Here is a 16021-nt window from a genome sequence, read left to right as displayed (position 1 = left end):
CACATTCATTGATAGTTATTCCAGATATACTCGGATTTATTTTATGAAATACAAATCTGAGGTATTCAAATTCTTTCGTTTATTTCATGCTCTTGTTGTCAATCAATTCTCGACAAGTATTCAACAATTCCCGTGTGATGGAGGGGGAGAGTATCTATCAAAAGAATTTACTAAATTTCTTCAAAACAACGGGATAAGGCGTAGAATATCTTGCCCACACACACCACAACAAAATGGGGTTACGAAAAGAAAACATCGTCATATTGTTGAAAGTGTCCTAAGTATGTTGCATGACACTCATATTCCTTTAAGTCTTTGGACAGAAGCTTTCCACTCTGCGGTTTATGTAATAAATCGTTTACCGATGAAAATGTTGAATAATTTGACTCCTTATTTCGTGTTATTTGGTATCCAGCCTCAATACAGTCAACTACGAGTGTTTGGATGTGTATGCTATGTTCACATTGACAGTTCCCAACGTAACAAATTTCAGGATAAAGCTTGTAGATGCAGGTTTGTTGGGTATGCTGAAGAGTATAAAGGATATCGATGCTATGATCCAGACACTCAATGCATTAAAATCTCACGAAACGTTGTCTTTGATGAGAGCAATGTTCAGATCTTGAACAAAGAGGCAAGGGTTACTAAAGAGGAAGAAAGCTATCAGTCGTGGCTAGCGAATGAATTGTTTGATCAGCTAGAGATGGATAACTTTGCTCCATGTCACACAGTGATAGATGAGTGTAAGCCCATGGAAACCAATGCAAAATCTAGTGGGAACGTGTTGACAGTTGCTCAGGGATCTACTGTGCCTCCCATCGCAGAAGAAACCTTGACATCTGGTACTGCTCGTCCAGATGACAGAAGATTCAAAGGGGCAGTATATGCCAGGAGAAGGGATACACCCCACATAACTGAGCAGGTTAGACGTTCGGAAAGGATCAGACACCCTATTGAAAGATGGGTAAGCTATGAGAATTTTTCCACAGAAATGCAGTTATTTGTTGCACAGGTTGAAAAACAGGAAGAACCCATCAATTTTCCCCAAGCCTCCTTGTCATCAAAATGGGTAGATGCTATGAATGAAGAAATGGGAGCCTTGCATGAATGTAGGACCTGGGAAATAGTTCCTAGACCTCCGGATAAGAATGTCGTAGGGTCTAAGTGGGTATATAAAATCAAGTACAAACCTGACGGATCCATTGAAAGATATAAGGCAAGACTAGTTGCTAAAGGCTTCACACAAGCATATGGAGAAGACTATGACGAGACCTTTAGTCCAGTTGTAAAAATGGGAACCATTCGACTTGTGTTATCCTTGGCGGTTCAACATGGATGGTTTCTAAGCCAACTTGATGTTAAAAATGCATTCTTACATGGTGATCTAAAGGAGGAAGTTTACATGAAGCAGCCTCTTGGTTATGCAGAAAGCAATCCTGAGACACATGTTTGCAGGTTGCGACGAGCTATTTATGGACTAAAACAAGCATCTCGATCATGGTTTGACAGTTTCTCCATTGAAGTACAACGATGTGGATTCGTCCGTTCTCAACTCGATCATTCATTGTTCATTTTTCGAGAACACCAGGTCAGCACCTTACTTCTCATATATGTAGATGACATTATTATTACAGGAAGTTCTTGTAAGCATATAGAGGCTACAAAGATCCTATTGAGCCAGAAGTTCAAGATGAAGGACCTTGGTGTCCTACGATATTTCTTGGGGGTTGAAGTGGATCGACAAGATACTAGCCTCTTGTTGACCCAACACAAGTACGCTCTGGATCTTTTGGAGAAATCAGGAATGAAGAACTGCAAGCCATTGAATACTCCTAGTGTGTTAAACCATAAACTCAGTGCTCAAGATGGGGAGATCTATGAGGACCCGAAATATTATCGTGGCTTAGTTGGGATGCTTCAATATTTTACTTTTACGAGGCCGGATATTGTATATGCAGTGAATCAAGTCTCTTAGTTCATGCATGATCCACGTACAGAACACATGAAAGTAGTTAAAAGAATTCTTCGGTACTTGAAGGGTACTCTTGGAGATGGGCTTGCTTATTGTCAATCAAAGGCAAAAGGAGAACATAGACAACTAGAAGTGTATGCAGATGCAGATTGGGCAGGAGATCCAGACGATAGAAAGTCGGTCTTTGGGTATTGTGTGTATGTTGATGACAACTAAATAGCATGGAGTAGCCGGAAGCAACGTGCTATTGCGCGTTCAAGTACAGAAGCTGAGTACCGATCCATGGCCTCTGTCACTGCCGAAGTTACGTGGTTAAGACATTTATTAACAAAGATAGGAGAAAAAGTGAAGGTTGTGAATCTGTTTTGCGATAATCAAAGTGCCATTCAAATTGCTTTCAATCCTATCCACCATGGTCGAACGAAACACATAGAGATAGATCAACATTTTGTCCGACAGAAGGTAGAAGACAAAGAAGTTATTCCAGTCTATGTACCAACAGAAGATCAAGTTGCTGATCTACTTACCAAAGGACTTACGAGTGAGCGGTTTTGGTATCTCAAAGGCAAGTTGTCCATGGTACAAGACCATGCACAACTTGAGGGAGGGTATTAAGATTGTATTATAAACTGGATCGGGTTTTCCAGTTTAATGTTGGGTTCTCTAATGTAACATATAACTTTATGTTTGGGTATCGATCCAAATATTTGGTCCAACCCAGTTACTACTTTGTATATATATATACATGAAGTAGGGCACGACTTCTATTGTGAAGTCCCCCTTTTACTGCCGCAACTCTCTCTCTCTCTCTCTCTCTCTCTCTCTCTCTCTCTCTCTCTCTCTCTCTCTCTTCATAGGGCATATATATATATATATATATATATATATATATATATATATATATATATATATATATATATATATATATATATATATATATATATATATATTTTTTGCCGCACGCCCGCACCCAAGCTTTTTTAAAGTGTCGCACCCCCGCACCCGCACCCATGTAACATAGGTATACATATTGTTTGTAATCCTTTTCTCATTTTAAGTTTTTATTGCTTAATTAAGTTCGTTTATTGTCCTTTGCGCAACTTTCCCCTACCTTGAGGGGTTGCGGGTCCGCGTACGCTAGCAAGCATAAGTGTATACGGCTCAAGCCACGGGGAGCGAGCGGCTCCGTCGTGCAACCTGCGATGCGTAAGGGCATTAGCACGTTATAATTAATAAGGACAAAGCAAGAAGGAGCAGGGGACTCAGCTCCCTGCAAAGGAGCAGCAGAAGCAAGGAGCCCTAAGTTCCCTGCCTGCTGGAACAGCAAAGGCACCATGTCAGGGCCTTGCTGGCTGCAAACGGCAAGCAGTGGCAGAGGCAGGGAGCCTTGCTCTCTGCATGCCCGAACAACAGAAAGGGGGGGTAGGTGGCTCGGCTACCTGTCAATACGCAAGCAAAGCAGGGATTCGCAGGGGCGGGGCACCCTACTAACCCCCAATGAACAATGACAGAGGCAGGGGCTCAGACCCTGCCAATCTGCCAAAAGAGAAGGGGGGGTCTAAGTCGGCATGGCTTGACCCCCACCGGCTCAGCAGAAGGTGCGACAAGGTTGAGCCCCTGTTGCTCCATGGATGATGGAGGAGGTGGCAGGGGCTTAGTCCCTGCCAACCTACCCAAACAAACAGGGAGGCGACAGGGCTCGGCCCGACCCGACCCTGTCGACTGGCCCAGAAAGCCCAAGGTGGTGGCAGGGGCTCAACCCCTGCCCACCTGTCGAGGAAAAGAAAGGGAGGCGACAAGGGCTTGGCCCCTGCCGGCCTACCTGAACAAGAAGCAAGCAGGGGGGGCTGCCACCCTGCCGACCAAAACACAAGGGCCACCAGGGAGCCCTCCCCCGAGAGCCCTTTGCCAGACAAAAGAGGCGACGCAAGCGCCTGCCGGAAGGGAGAGGGGGAGATGACCGATCATGGTTGAGTACCCGATCGGCGTCCCCAACGGCCGAACGAGAGAGGGAGGGGGAGGTGCTCAGCACCACCACGATGGTGGCTCTGGTCCATCGACCCGAGAACAGGAGGGTCGAGGGAGACGGAGAAGAGTGAAGAAGACAGCGACGAGGAGAGAAAAACGAAGGGGGGGTGAGGGTTTACCTGCGAGGGACCCAGCTCAGGGGGAGTCCAGGGACGGCACAGAAGAATGGCGATGGCGTCGGGACCTCCTTCGATGGGCGAAAAGGGACGAAGGAAGGAGAGGAGGTGGCCGACGAGCTGTAGCTGACGGCAGGGCTGGGGGGAATCGCCGATCTCGTCGCCGACTGGAAGGCCAGCAAAGAGAGAGGGGGGTGACGGTGACAGGTAGGGGTGGCTCACCGGAGCTCTGGTGAGGGATGCCTGAATGGTCGGCGGCGGCTTCGGTCGTCGGTGGCCGCAGAGGAAGGGGAGGAGACGGGAGGCGGAAAGGAGGAGAGAGAGAGTGGCGAGGGATTTTGCCCCTCGTCGCACTCGGCCTGCGTCTTTTAAAGACACTGGCTCGAACGTTCGAGAACCCAGGCCCCAGGTTGGGTTCAGGTCGGGCCTGGATCTGATCCAGGTCCGACACGACGGACCAACGTCGGCACGTGTGCCCGGCACGATTTTTTTTTTTTTTGTGGGCTTTACATATCACATGTCTGAGAGTGTCACTGGAGACATGAGATCAAAGTCACGTGTCACTGTGATATAGCTAGTAGAGTTTATTTCATCTTCCTTCAAGCCTATCGTTGTATTCTTGCTATGAGATCATTCACCTCCATTGTGGAATTTCCCTTACTAATGATCAAAGATTCTAAACACGGAAGATTATAAATGAATAGTATTCTCCCATAGTATGGATTATAGTTGATCAAGTTAAGTGACACTGAAATCAATTGGCACATGTTTATGCTTTGTTAAATAATAAAGAAAATATGAATTTTGATTGCATAATGTGAGTAATTTAAGAGTTTGTGCATGTTCATAATCATGCAATTATGCAAGATTATCTAATGGAAGCTACATGAATCAACAATTTAACAAACAGATGCTGGTGGTTGGTTGATCTTTTTGCAGTGGTGCTTTTAAAAGATATTTTTCAATAAAATATTTGGAAAATCGTCAACCAAAAATATAAAAACCAACTTTCCACGAATGTGGCGAGTACGGGTCGAATCCTCAGGGAACGGGACAATATTCGTAATTAAATCTAAAAGTTTCAATTCATTAATATTAGAAATGTTTACAACCAAGTCAAACACTAAAATTAAAATTAAATTACAGACTAGAAACAACAATTAACTAAAAACAAATCCTAAATTAAGTTGCTCAAGCACTCCTTCAAGTCTGTAAGGGCATTTTCATCCTTTCACAAGCTATGGCTTTACACCATAAGTACGCCTATCGACCTGTAGTATGCTTGTTAACCGGACGATCCGTGCTCGATCCACGAGCTGAGGCCTCCCACGGCTTCTTCTAAATCTCTGATTAAGTCTGCAACTTCCGGCAGCTTGGTGGCGGAACGGTGGTGGTGGTTCGAAGGGCGGTAGGTGGGAAAGAAGCGCTAGCCCAGAAAACTCCTTGGCTCGCGTGAGGGCCCGAAAATCTCCTACACTGAAAAGCACCCGGAAATCTCCTCGGTGCGAAGACTAGGCTCCGTCAATGGCTGCCTTATTGTTGTACACAAAAATCAGAAAATTAGTAGAGCTAGACATGAAAATAAAATAACAAAAGGACGTGTAAAGAAAGAAATGGAAGACGCCCGGAAAACTCCTCGGCGGCGAAACACCCGGAAAGCTCCTCGGTGCGACAAAACGGAGGTGGAAGGTAGGAGATGAAGGTGGTTGGGCTGTGGAGGTTGCTCAGAAATTCTGGACAAAAAAATCAGCCCAAGGGTTTTGCCCTATTTCTTTGTTTTCCTCTTTTCAAAAATTGTAAAAACACTCTTATGAAACTGTTTTCAAAAACACTCAAAACTTCTCAAAAATAGCTAGGCACCCCTTTTGGAAAAATGTGAATGGGTCTATGAATTGGGTCAATATGATCCAATTCTAGTCCAAAAATTCAAAAATCGTCATTCTCATATGGGTCTGGATCTGGATCTCGCCAGAATTTGCTCCATTTCACGAAAAAAATCATAACTTCGCCAATTTAACTCTGAATTGGATGAAATTTGAAACGTAGCTTCCTATGACTAGACTCCACATAAACATGGGGTTTAACTCTAAAAATATGGATAATGACATGCATATTATGTTAATTATATAATGCATTTTATGCATTATCAGTTTCCCCATGCTTGAATGTTGCTAGTCCTTTGAGCAACACTAAAACTAATATTATAAGAAAACTGACTAACTACTAATCACTTCTAGCTTTCATTTTATGCAAATGTAAGAAATAACATATGAAAAGAAACCACACCCCCACAGTACAAATATTTTTCTGAAATTCGTGATCATTTACATTCCTTTTTCAGAAATTTGAACACCTTCATGTTGTCATCTTTCTCTCCTTATTTGTATGATTTCTTCATAGTTTAAATTTTCCTTTTCTTTTCTAAGCAGTGAATTTTTCTTTCAAGCTCTTTTTTTTGTATATTTTTTTCAAGTGAGCTCTATATCCATCATCAGACTTCGTAACCCTTGTAACGAGCATTGGGGCGATAACTCCCAGGCCAGACGACCTTAGGGTACCAAATACAAAGATTCCTCGACATTAATAGCTCAAGTTAATAGGTCCTAAACTTTTGTAGTATATGTAGCTTTTGTTGTGTGCAATGACATTGCCTATTAGACTTTCTATTGGGTCCGTGTAGCGACCTTTAGGTCGATGACTCTCAAGCCAGACGGCTTTAGGGCATCAGGTGTAAAACACCCCTCAGACTTACTTACTCAAACCCAACAGGCCTCACTGACGATGTCTAAGCAAAGTGTTCGACCTACCAAGTTGCCCTCTTTCGCAGAGACGAAACACGTCAACTAATGTCTGTCACCACTACTCACGTGACAACTTAAAAGACTTAGAACAACTACATTTGCTCCTTACATATATTTCTTTCACTACTTTTATTTATAAAAGGCTATGCATTGTCATACAAATAATTCTATCAAGACTCCAACAATCACATGTTCTCATTTCGTCAAAATCTATGCAATAATCACTCTTTTTAGATCAATCTTTCGAAAAAAATTGCACATGGGATTTAAAATTCTAAACATATGTCAAATTTACAAAAGGCATTCCATGAAAAGCTAGAAATTGAGTTTCTAACAAAAAAAATCAAATTTTTTTTCAATGATCCCTCCCCCATGCTTGAATGATGTTGTCCTCAACAACACTCCCCCATGCTTATCTGAAACTATATGCATGAATGAATATGCCACAAGAACAAAAATAAATTGAGACAAGGATAGATACAACCTGACTATATGTTAAAGCTCGTCTGACTACTCCATTGCCGCGTTCATTGCACCACCATCGTGCACACGCAGGTGTATGATTTTCTGCGAACTTGACATGAAGTTGACTTCTTAATTGTTGCTTCATCCTCGTGTCCTGGAAAAACAATCACCATTCTAGCACAAGAGATTAAATCAAATGACTAATGAAATAAAAATAAAGCAGACACTGAAAAATAAAATAAAAAAATCAAATTCTACCTCTACTATTACACATATAGTACATGATTCTTGCTCAGATCCTATCCTATTCCTTTCTTGGACACAATATTCCCGAGCACACTCCCCTCCTCTGACACAACAGAAGACATCTTATCAAAATCACTCTCTAGGCTATCTTCTACTGTATCACATACATCGAGTAGATCTCTAAACAGTAGCAAGTTTGAGTCTTCTTTCAGTAACTCTTGAACAATATCTACATAGAAACAAGACTCATCTCCGGCGGGTTCCATGACAACATTAAAAATATTTAGTCTCACCTTCTTGTTACCAAAGGATAAATCCATCGCTCCGGTACGACAGTTGATACATGCATTGGCCGTCGCCAAAAATGGTCGGCCCAAAATAATCGGAGTCTGATGATGACTATCTACACCCTCCATGTCTAGGATAATAAAGTCGACTGGGAAATAAAAATCCTCCACTTTCACTAACATGTCCTTTAGGATTCCTCTCAAAACCTTGACAGAACGATCAGCTAGTTGCAGGGTTATAGGTGTCGGCTTTATTTCTCCTAACCCAAAAGAATCATAGAAATATCCAGGCAAGATGTTCACGCTTGCCCCAAGATCTAACAATGCACGCTCAATCTTAATATTTTCTATGATGCATGAAATAATCGGGGCACCAGGGTCCTTGAGCTTTTGTGGAGTTTGATGTTGAAGCAACGAACTCACATGCTCGGTCAGAAGGACCTTGGTAGAAACTTTTCCTCTAGATTTCCTCTTCTGTGTACATAGTTCCTTCAAGAATTTGGCGTATGTCGGAACTTGCTAAATGGCATCCAACAAGAGAAGGTTGATCTGTACTTGCTTGAAGATCTCAAGCATGTCCTGCACCTTAGTTTCCTGCTTGTTGATGCCAACGGGAGATTCTAATGCTTTAGGATAGGGTGGTTTAGGGACATATTCTGGGGGTTCCTCCTCTTTGTGAGAAGACTCACCTTTATCCTTATCCTCATCGAGGGAAAATGACTGAGCAATTGTAGATGGCATGGTCTCACTGGGCTCATCGGTCATCTCTCTCGGGGCTGCATGATACTCACGTCTGCTCCTAAAGGCCATCACTGCTTTGGCCTGTTGGTGTGATGTATTGGTCATGTACAGGCCTCCAGAACTACGCTCTTTGCCCTTATGATTCATGACAGGTTGACTAGGCAAGCTACCATCGGTCCTCCTACTCAATGCCCCTGCTAATTGATCCATTTGTGTCTCGAGTTTGGCAATAGATTGTGTATGGGTATACAGTACATTATTGCATTTCTCGAAGGCATTTTGATTAGAGCTTTTCACCTCCTGAAATGCTTGGAGAAGTCTATCCTCGAAAGATGACTGTTGTGCAAGCTCCCGAGGAGTAACTGAGGAATACGTAGAGGATAACTGAGGGTAACTGGGCCTCTGATATGTCTGCATGGGAAAGCTGGGCCTAACCTGCTGAATGGGAGGGACAAAAATTGATGCTTGTGGATTTCTCCACAAAAAATGAGGATGGTTTCGCCATTCTGAATTATGTATAGAAGAATATGGATCATGCATGGGTTTGGTGAACCCTTGAGCAGCCTGAACTTGTTCGTGAACAAATTCAAGGTACTGAGCTATCGAAGGGCACTCAGTGACAGAATGTACCGAACTAGCATAGAGAGTACACACTGTCTGCTAATAAGATGGTCCGGCTAAAAGTTGGTCTAACTTATGCGCAAGCATATCAACCTTACTCTGAATTGCATCAGTAAAACCTACCTCTAGTAGCCCACCCTTCTTGGGACCACTCGGTATAACTCTCTCATAACGAGATGCTGAAGTTGAAGTCGTGTGGTGTAAGGAATTCTCTGCTAATGTCTTAAATAACCTCCACGCTTCGTCTTTGCTCTTTAACATAAACATACCACCACAGGATGAATCTATCATCAGTTTGTTCCTCTCGGACAGACCATCATAAAAGCTCTGAACTATCCGCCACCTAGGTTCCTGATGATGTGGGCATTTCCTAAGCAGGCCCTTCATACGTTCTCATGTCTCGTGGAATTGCTCATCATCCATCTCCGAAAAGCTAGTAATGGCTCGCCTAAATTGGTTTGTGCGACCAATGGAAAAATATTTCCTAAGGAATTCCTGTTGCACTTGATTCCATGTCTCGATTTGCCCCGAGTTCAAGGTCTTGAACCAATACTTCGCCTTGTCCTTCAGAGAGAAGGGAAAGTGTCAGTTTCATAGCATCGTCTCCGAAGTTATTGATTCGGACCGTTTATATGGGTCCTCATGTGCAAGGCCATAGAATGATGGTAGCATTTGAATAATGTTGGCCTTGATCTCATATTGAGGTGCTCCTATCTCAGGTCTCCTAATGGCTGACGCCAGGGTGTATTGGTTAGGGATAAAAAAATCCCTCAAAGGATGGGTTTCATTCCGTTGCTCCATCTGCTCCGCCATCTGATCCAGACTTCTAAATCTTCTTAGAATACGCTCTGGTTTTGGGTTAAATGGGTGAAGTGGAGCTCCTAAAGTTCTCCGCCCTTGTATACACTGAGTCAGCCTGGTGTATGGATCAACTAACTCTAACTATTCTACCTAAACTAAAATAAACTAACACGCAATAAAAACACAAAAACAAGCAGTAAATAACAATAAGACTAATCTAAACAATGTCAGAAATATTTAACTATTCTACAAAATTAAAATAACAAAATTTAAATCTAAAATAGTAAATACAGGAAATCACAAACTATGTTCTCTAAAACTCACGTGCTTATTTTCTCCTTTGCTCATGCAATTCAATGAATCCTAGAAAAACATTTACGTGAATCATATATTTACTAACTATGTTAAGCCTATATTCACTTACTAATCCTATTAACTAGAAAATAAAATTAAAACAACTAACTAACTAAATATTAATAAACTGAAATATTAGAAATAACAGAATATCAATCGTCGTTCCCAGGCAACGGCGCCAAAATTTGGTTGATCTTTTTGTAGTGGTGCTTTTAAAAGATATTTTTCAATAAAACATTTGGAAAATCGTCAACCAAAAATATAAAAACCGACTTTCCACGAACGTGGCGAGTACGGGTCGAATCCTTAAGGAATGGGACAATATTCGTAATTAAATCTAAAAGTTTCAATTCATTAATATTAGAAATGTTTACAACCAAGTCAAACACTAAAATTAAAATTAAATTACAGACTAGAAACAACAATTAACTAAAAACAAATCCTAAATTAAGTTGCTCAAGCACTCCTTCAAGTCTGTAAGGGCATTTTCATCCTTTCACAAGCTATGGCTTTACACCATAAGTACGCCTATCGACCTGTAGTATGCTTGTTAACCGGACGATCCGTGCTCGGTCCACGAGCTGAGGCCTCCCACGGCCTCTTCTAAATCTCTGATTAAGTCTGCAACTTCCAGCAACTTGGTGGCGGAACGGCGGTGGTGGTTCGAAGGACGGTAGGTGGGAAAGAAGCGCTAGCTCGAAAAACTCCTCGGCTCGCGTGAGGGCCCGAAAATCTCCTTCATCAAAAAGCACCCGAAAATCTCCTCGGTGCGAAGACTAAGCTCCGTCAATGACTGTCTTATTGCTACACACAAAAATCAGAAAATTAGTAGAGCTAGACACGAAAATAAAATAACAAAAGGACGTGGAAAGAAAGAAATGGAAGACGCCCAGAAAACTCCTCGACGGCAAAACACCCGGAAAGCTCCTCGGTGCGACAAAACGAAGGTGGAAAGTAGGAGATGAAGGTGGTTGGGCTGTGGAGGTTGCTCAGAAATTCTGGACAAAAAAATCAGCCTAAGGGTTTTGCCCTATTTCTTTGTTTTCCTCTTTTTAAAAATTGTAAAAACACTCTTATAAAAGTGTTTTAAAAAACACTCAAAACTTCTCAAAAATAGCTAGGCGCCCCCTTTTGGAAAAACATGAATGGGTCTATGAATTGGGTCAAATGATCCAATTCTGGTCCAAAAATCCAAAAATCCAAAAATCGTCATTCTCATATGGGTCTGGATCTGGATCTCGCCGAAATTCGCTCCATTTCACGAAAAAACTCATAACTTCGCCAATTTAACTCTGAATTGGATGAAATTTGAAATGTAGCTTCCTATGACTAGACTCCACATAAACATGGGGTTTAACTCTAAAAATATGGATAATGGCATGCATATTATGTTAATTATATAATGCATTTTATGCATTATCACTAGTCACGATTCTCTAGTAATTGGAAAACACTGGATACATCAAGGTTGGATAATTTTGACCACAAAACTAGTTCCTTGTGTTAAAACCAACAGATGTCTGTGGTAAAGATTATGGAACCTAAGTTCGCTGGCATTGGAATGTATATATCGATGATGGTAACCTATTGATAGAGCTGGATGTAATGGCATTTTCAACTATATGACGCCAAAAGGAGTAGACTTGTTTTAAATGCATCCAAAATTTATGAAAAGTGAATTCTATTAAGGAGAATACATGAATGCGGCAAAATAGCTATATTTCTGGTCCTATGCTGTTAAAGTTACTTCAAAGCATATAAAGGTCATAATAAAGTTCTTTTGATTTTCTTTTTTCAGGAAATGATTTAGTATCCTTTGCTTGACCATGCAGAGTCAGTAACACAAGCAATCTTTAGATCCTCATAAATAAACAGAGCATCTTACCAACCAATGGGTTAGATACAACCCATCATCAAAATTCTTATCAACCTCTAGCTCTATTAAATTAGTTAGAGACTATGTCACATGGGTGCGGGGGTGCGGCACTTTCAAAAAACTTGGGTGCGGGGGTGCGGCAAATATATATATATATATATATATATATATATATATATATATATATATATATATATATATATATATAAAGTTCAAAAGTTGGACATAAATGACCCTGGGTTCACACCCAGGGTCAGGTTGACCGCACCAGGTGACGCACCCGCGTCGCGTCGACACGGCTGCGGCACCCAGTTGGCCGAGTCCCTGTGACATAGGTTAAAGACAACAACACATCCATCTAAGAGTGTCATTCACTTAAGTATTCATGATTATGGAGTTGGATTTGTCTTCCCACTTTTATCTGTTTACAGAAGCTCTAAAAAGAAATGATTTTTATGCATCGAAAAAGGATGAAAATATACTTCGAATGTACTTTTTAAAAATTCATACCACACTTTCAGGGACTCCAGCTGGTGGCAATGGAAGGTTTCTTGGAGGAACACTATGATCATATGATCTTTTATCAAACCTCCACTCCCCAAATTTCCCAGGAGTCATCTTTCCCTGCAGATTGCATCAAACACACAACCATGTTACTGGTATATAGCACGCAAACATGCCAGTCCCAAGTTGTCATGTCTAGCAAGCATAAGGAATGTTGCATGCATGAGAGACAAAATTATGTACTCAAACAGACCAATCTCAATCTCAAAAATACTAGAAAGAAAACTATTGTACCTGTGTGTCAAAGTCACATCCATAAGTATAGTGAATAATGAACTTCTCACCAATTTCTTTGTCCCAAGGAGGCTTCAATACATAAGCAGATACAAGTCAGTTGAGTTTTTCGCTAAGGGAACACAAGTAGCATATACTAAACGAGTTGAGTATTTCATTAAGCAAACACAAGTAAAATATATCATAGCGTAGCATAACACCTGAATCATGAAGTCCTTATAGAGAATGTTACCAACGTCATGCAGTGCAGATGCAACAGCATAAGCATACCTGTAATCATCAAATCAACAAGAAATGAGAATTTGAATAAACCCTCAAGGTGACACACATGCATGCATGTGGGAGAAATCAAGAGCAAAAGCTGAACCTTAATGAGCATAATGAAGAACAAAACTACTTACATCTCAAGCACCCAACCAAATGCTTTGTCAGTTTCAGGATCCTTTTTCATTGCCAAAGAAACATTCATCCATGTAGGTGCAATCTTCTTAAGAGATGCCTAAACACATAGATAGTAGTATGATAACAGCATTATATAGGATAAGACACTTACAGAGGAAGACCAAAAGATCAAATGCATGGAGAAGCACCTTATTTATGACAACAGGGGAATTGCCAATGGGATCAATGTTTGTGATTGGCCCACTGTTTTCTGGGAAGAATTTTCGGAGCACCATCTCATATTTCTTTGGTTCAATATAGAAAAAGGGAAATGCAGCTGGGGTTCCGCCTTTTGACAGGTTAGGAATTGGTTTTACGATAATATGATCAGGCTCTGCCATCAGTATATACCTGTATACAATGTTAAAAATAATATAAATATAAAAGATGAAAGGCTACGACTGAGGCAGAAGGAGACAACTTAATACCAATTGAATTTAATATAAAGGAACTAGTTCTTACTCTTCCTCTATGTCAGCCTTCTGAAGCCACTGAACAAAGGCCCAAGGTCTGTTGAGGACTATGTAACCCTGAGAACGATATACATACACCCAATAGAGCACTTTCTAAACATGACTGTTCATGGGCAGCAATATACTTCCTAAGAATGTAAATCACAGAAAAGCAGATTATACATGTCTTATATTTTTCAGAGTCAATATCTTCGGATTCACCATGTCACACCGTCCCTTGTCCATCAAGCAAAGCCACAAAGGTGAAAACAACTAGAAGGTTTCAGACTGTTAACCACGCATGGAAAAGCGAAAGAACAATGAAATCGACGTTCAACAAAGTTTAGAATCTGAAACGTCAAGTCCTCACCCATGAACTGTAAACGCAAGGGGGGAAAGGGAGAAAAGGAAATAGCAAAAAAGGGAAGAAAATACTAACAAATTCAAGTATGTCTGATTTCTTTTTTTCGATCATATACTCGCGATTTTCAGAACCATATCAGCTCAAAAGAACTAAAGCAGTCTGAATCGAAGAAATAAACCAATATCCAAGAAATGCAAGGGAGCAAGAAAGCAGCACAATGCACAGAAATTCTTCCGGTAATTCCCCACCAAATGGCAGGAGCAGCCCCCACATATGACATACTCAAGTAAAAACACTTTTGAGAACAATGTTTGGAGAGCAACCATAAATGACAAAGACCTCCTCATCTAATACTACAAAAACAACGAGAACAAATCAAAAGATTGAGGAATTGGGGGGAGCGACATGCACCTGATCCAAGCCCGGGGGGAGGGGGTCGGCGACGAAGGTGGGGATCTCGTCCATGTACTTATCAGGCTTCCCGGAATGCAGAATCCTTGTAAACCCGCCCATCTCCGATCCCTCGCCGTCCTTGTGCCGCTTGAACCAGTAATACATGATCCTACACTGCCAGGTGTTGTATACCGAATCCGACGCGGTGACGGCCGTGTGGAAGAGCCTCTTGCTGCTACCCCCCCTCCTCTTCACCTCTGAGGGCCTCCTGATGAGTGGGTCGATGGTGACATAGCCAGACGACGATGACGATGATGATGGGAATCTGAACTCGTTTATCAGACTGAGAGGTGGGGCGGCATTGGATGAGACGATTATGTTGTAGGTGATGACTGCGGCGAAGAAGGTGATGAGAAGAGAGTACACCAGATTGGCGTCACACCAACCCATACTCTCCTCCTGATTCTTCGTGGTTGTCAAACTCAAATGGACCAGGTCCTTCCGGTTCCGGGCGGCAGCAGCTCAAGCTGCGTCTGGTCACCTCGGGCACACGAGCAGAACGCCGCCTTGCACCTGAGGGAACCCGTGACTGCAGTTGCTGGATTTAAGGGCTACAAGTCCTCTCTCTCTCAGCTCTCTCTCTCCTACTTTATCTCAAACCTCAGTTTTTCTATCTAGCTTTTAAGCGACGACTTAAATCCAGCCCGAAAGCGCTGTCTGGAGGAGTTCTGTTAAATTTAGCAGAAAAATCAATTTTGAACTGCGAAAACGCTGCTCAATTTTTTTAAATCAGGTTAGTATTCAAATTCTTTTTTTGAATTCAAATTTGTAATTGTTGAACCTCCTGTTCTCCTTCCTACTTTTTTTTTTATTTAAATTTTGGTAATTTTGCCAAAATTCAATCCAACCCTGCTTCTACGCAGAGAAAGTTCTGTTCAAATTTTAAAAAATATTTTTAAGTATTTAAAACTACTATAGGAGTAGTTCTGGCAAAATTTTCTAAAAGATTTTAAAAAAATAGAGTTTTCATAACAGAAGTTCTGGCAAAGTTATTTTAAATAATTTTTGAAAAGTAGAATTAATATAGCTATAATTCTGGCAAATTTTTCTAAATAAATTTTAATTTTTTTAGTTATTTTAATCAGAATTATAGCAAAAGTTTTTCAGATACTTTTTAAATTTTGACTTTATTTAGTAGAAATTATATCAAAATTTGTATAGCTATTTTTAAAAAAATGAATTTTATAAAAGAAATTATGTCAAAA

General features: G+C 41.2%; 1 protein-coding gene across 3 annotated transcripts in view; it reads right to left on the bottom strand.

The window, feature by feature from the left end:
• Positions 1–15403, bottom strand: part of LOC149849149 (hydroxyproline O-arabinosyltransferase 1-like) — a 43463-nt gene extending 28060 nt beyond the window's left edge. Inside the window, exons 1-7 of one of the 3 annotated variants that reach the window (XM_090013439.1) lie at positions 14775–15403; positions 14010–14077; positions 13697–13898; positions 13508–13605; positions 13307–13376; positions 13107–13178; positions 12819–12932 (exon numbers count right to left, since the gene is read on the bottom strand). In XM_090013439.1, the coding sequence (XP_089869565.1) occupies positions 12819–12932; positions 13107–13178; positions 13307–13376; positions 13508–13605; positions 13697–13898; positions 14010–14077; positions 14775–15206 (1056 nt within the window). In that variant the 5' untranslated portion in view covers positions 15207–15403. The remainder of the gene's footprint in view (positions 1–12818; positions 12933–13106; positions 13179–13306; positions 13377–13507; positions 13606–13696; positions 13899–14009; positions 14078–14774) is intronic. The other 2 variants (XM_090013445.1, XM_090013449.1) reach the window with 2 other exon arrangements.
• Between the last annotated feature and the right edge of the window lie 618 nt (positions 15404–16021).

The sequence above is a fragment of the Nuphar pumila genome, chromosome 1, assembly GCF_984573655.1.
Source record: "Nuphar pumila chromosome 1, dmNupPumi1.hap1.1, whole genome shotgun sequence".
Taxonomy (NCBI): Eukaryota; Viridiplantae; Streptophyta; class Magnoliopsida; order Nymphaeales; family Nymphaeaceae; genus Nuphar; species Nuphar pumila.
Note: the sequence above shows the minus strand (reverse complement) of the source record. Positions and strands in the feature narration are given on the sequence as shown.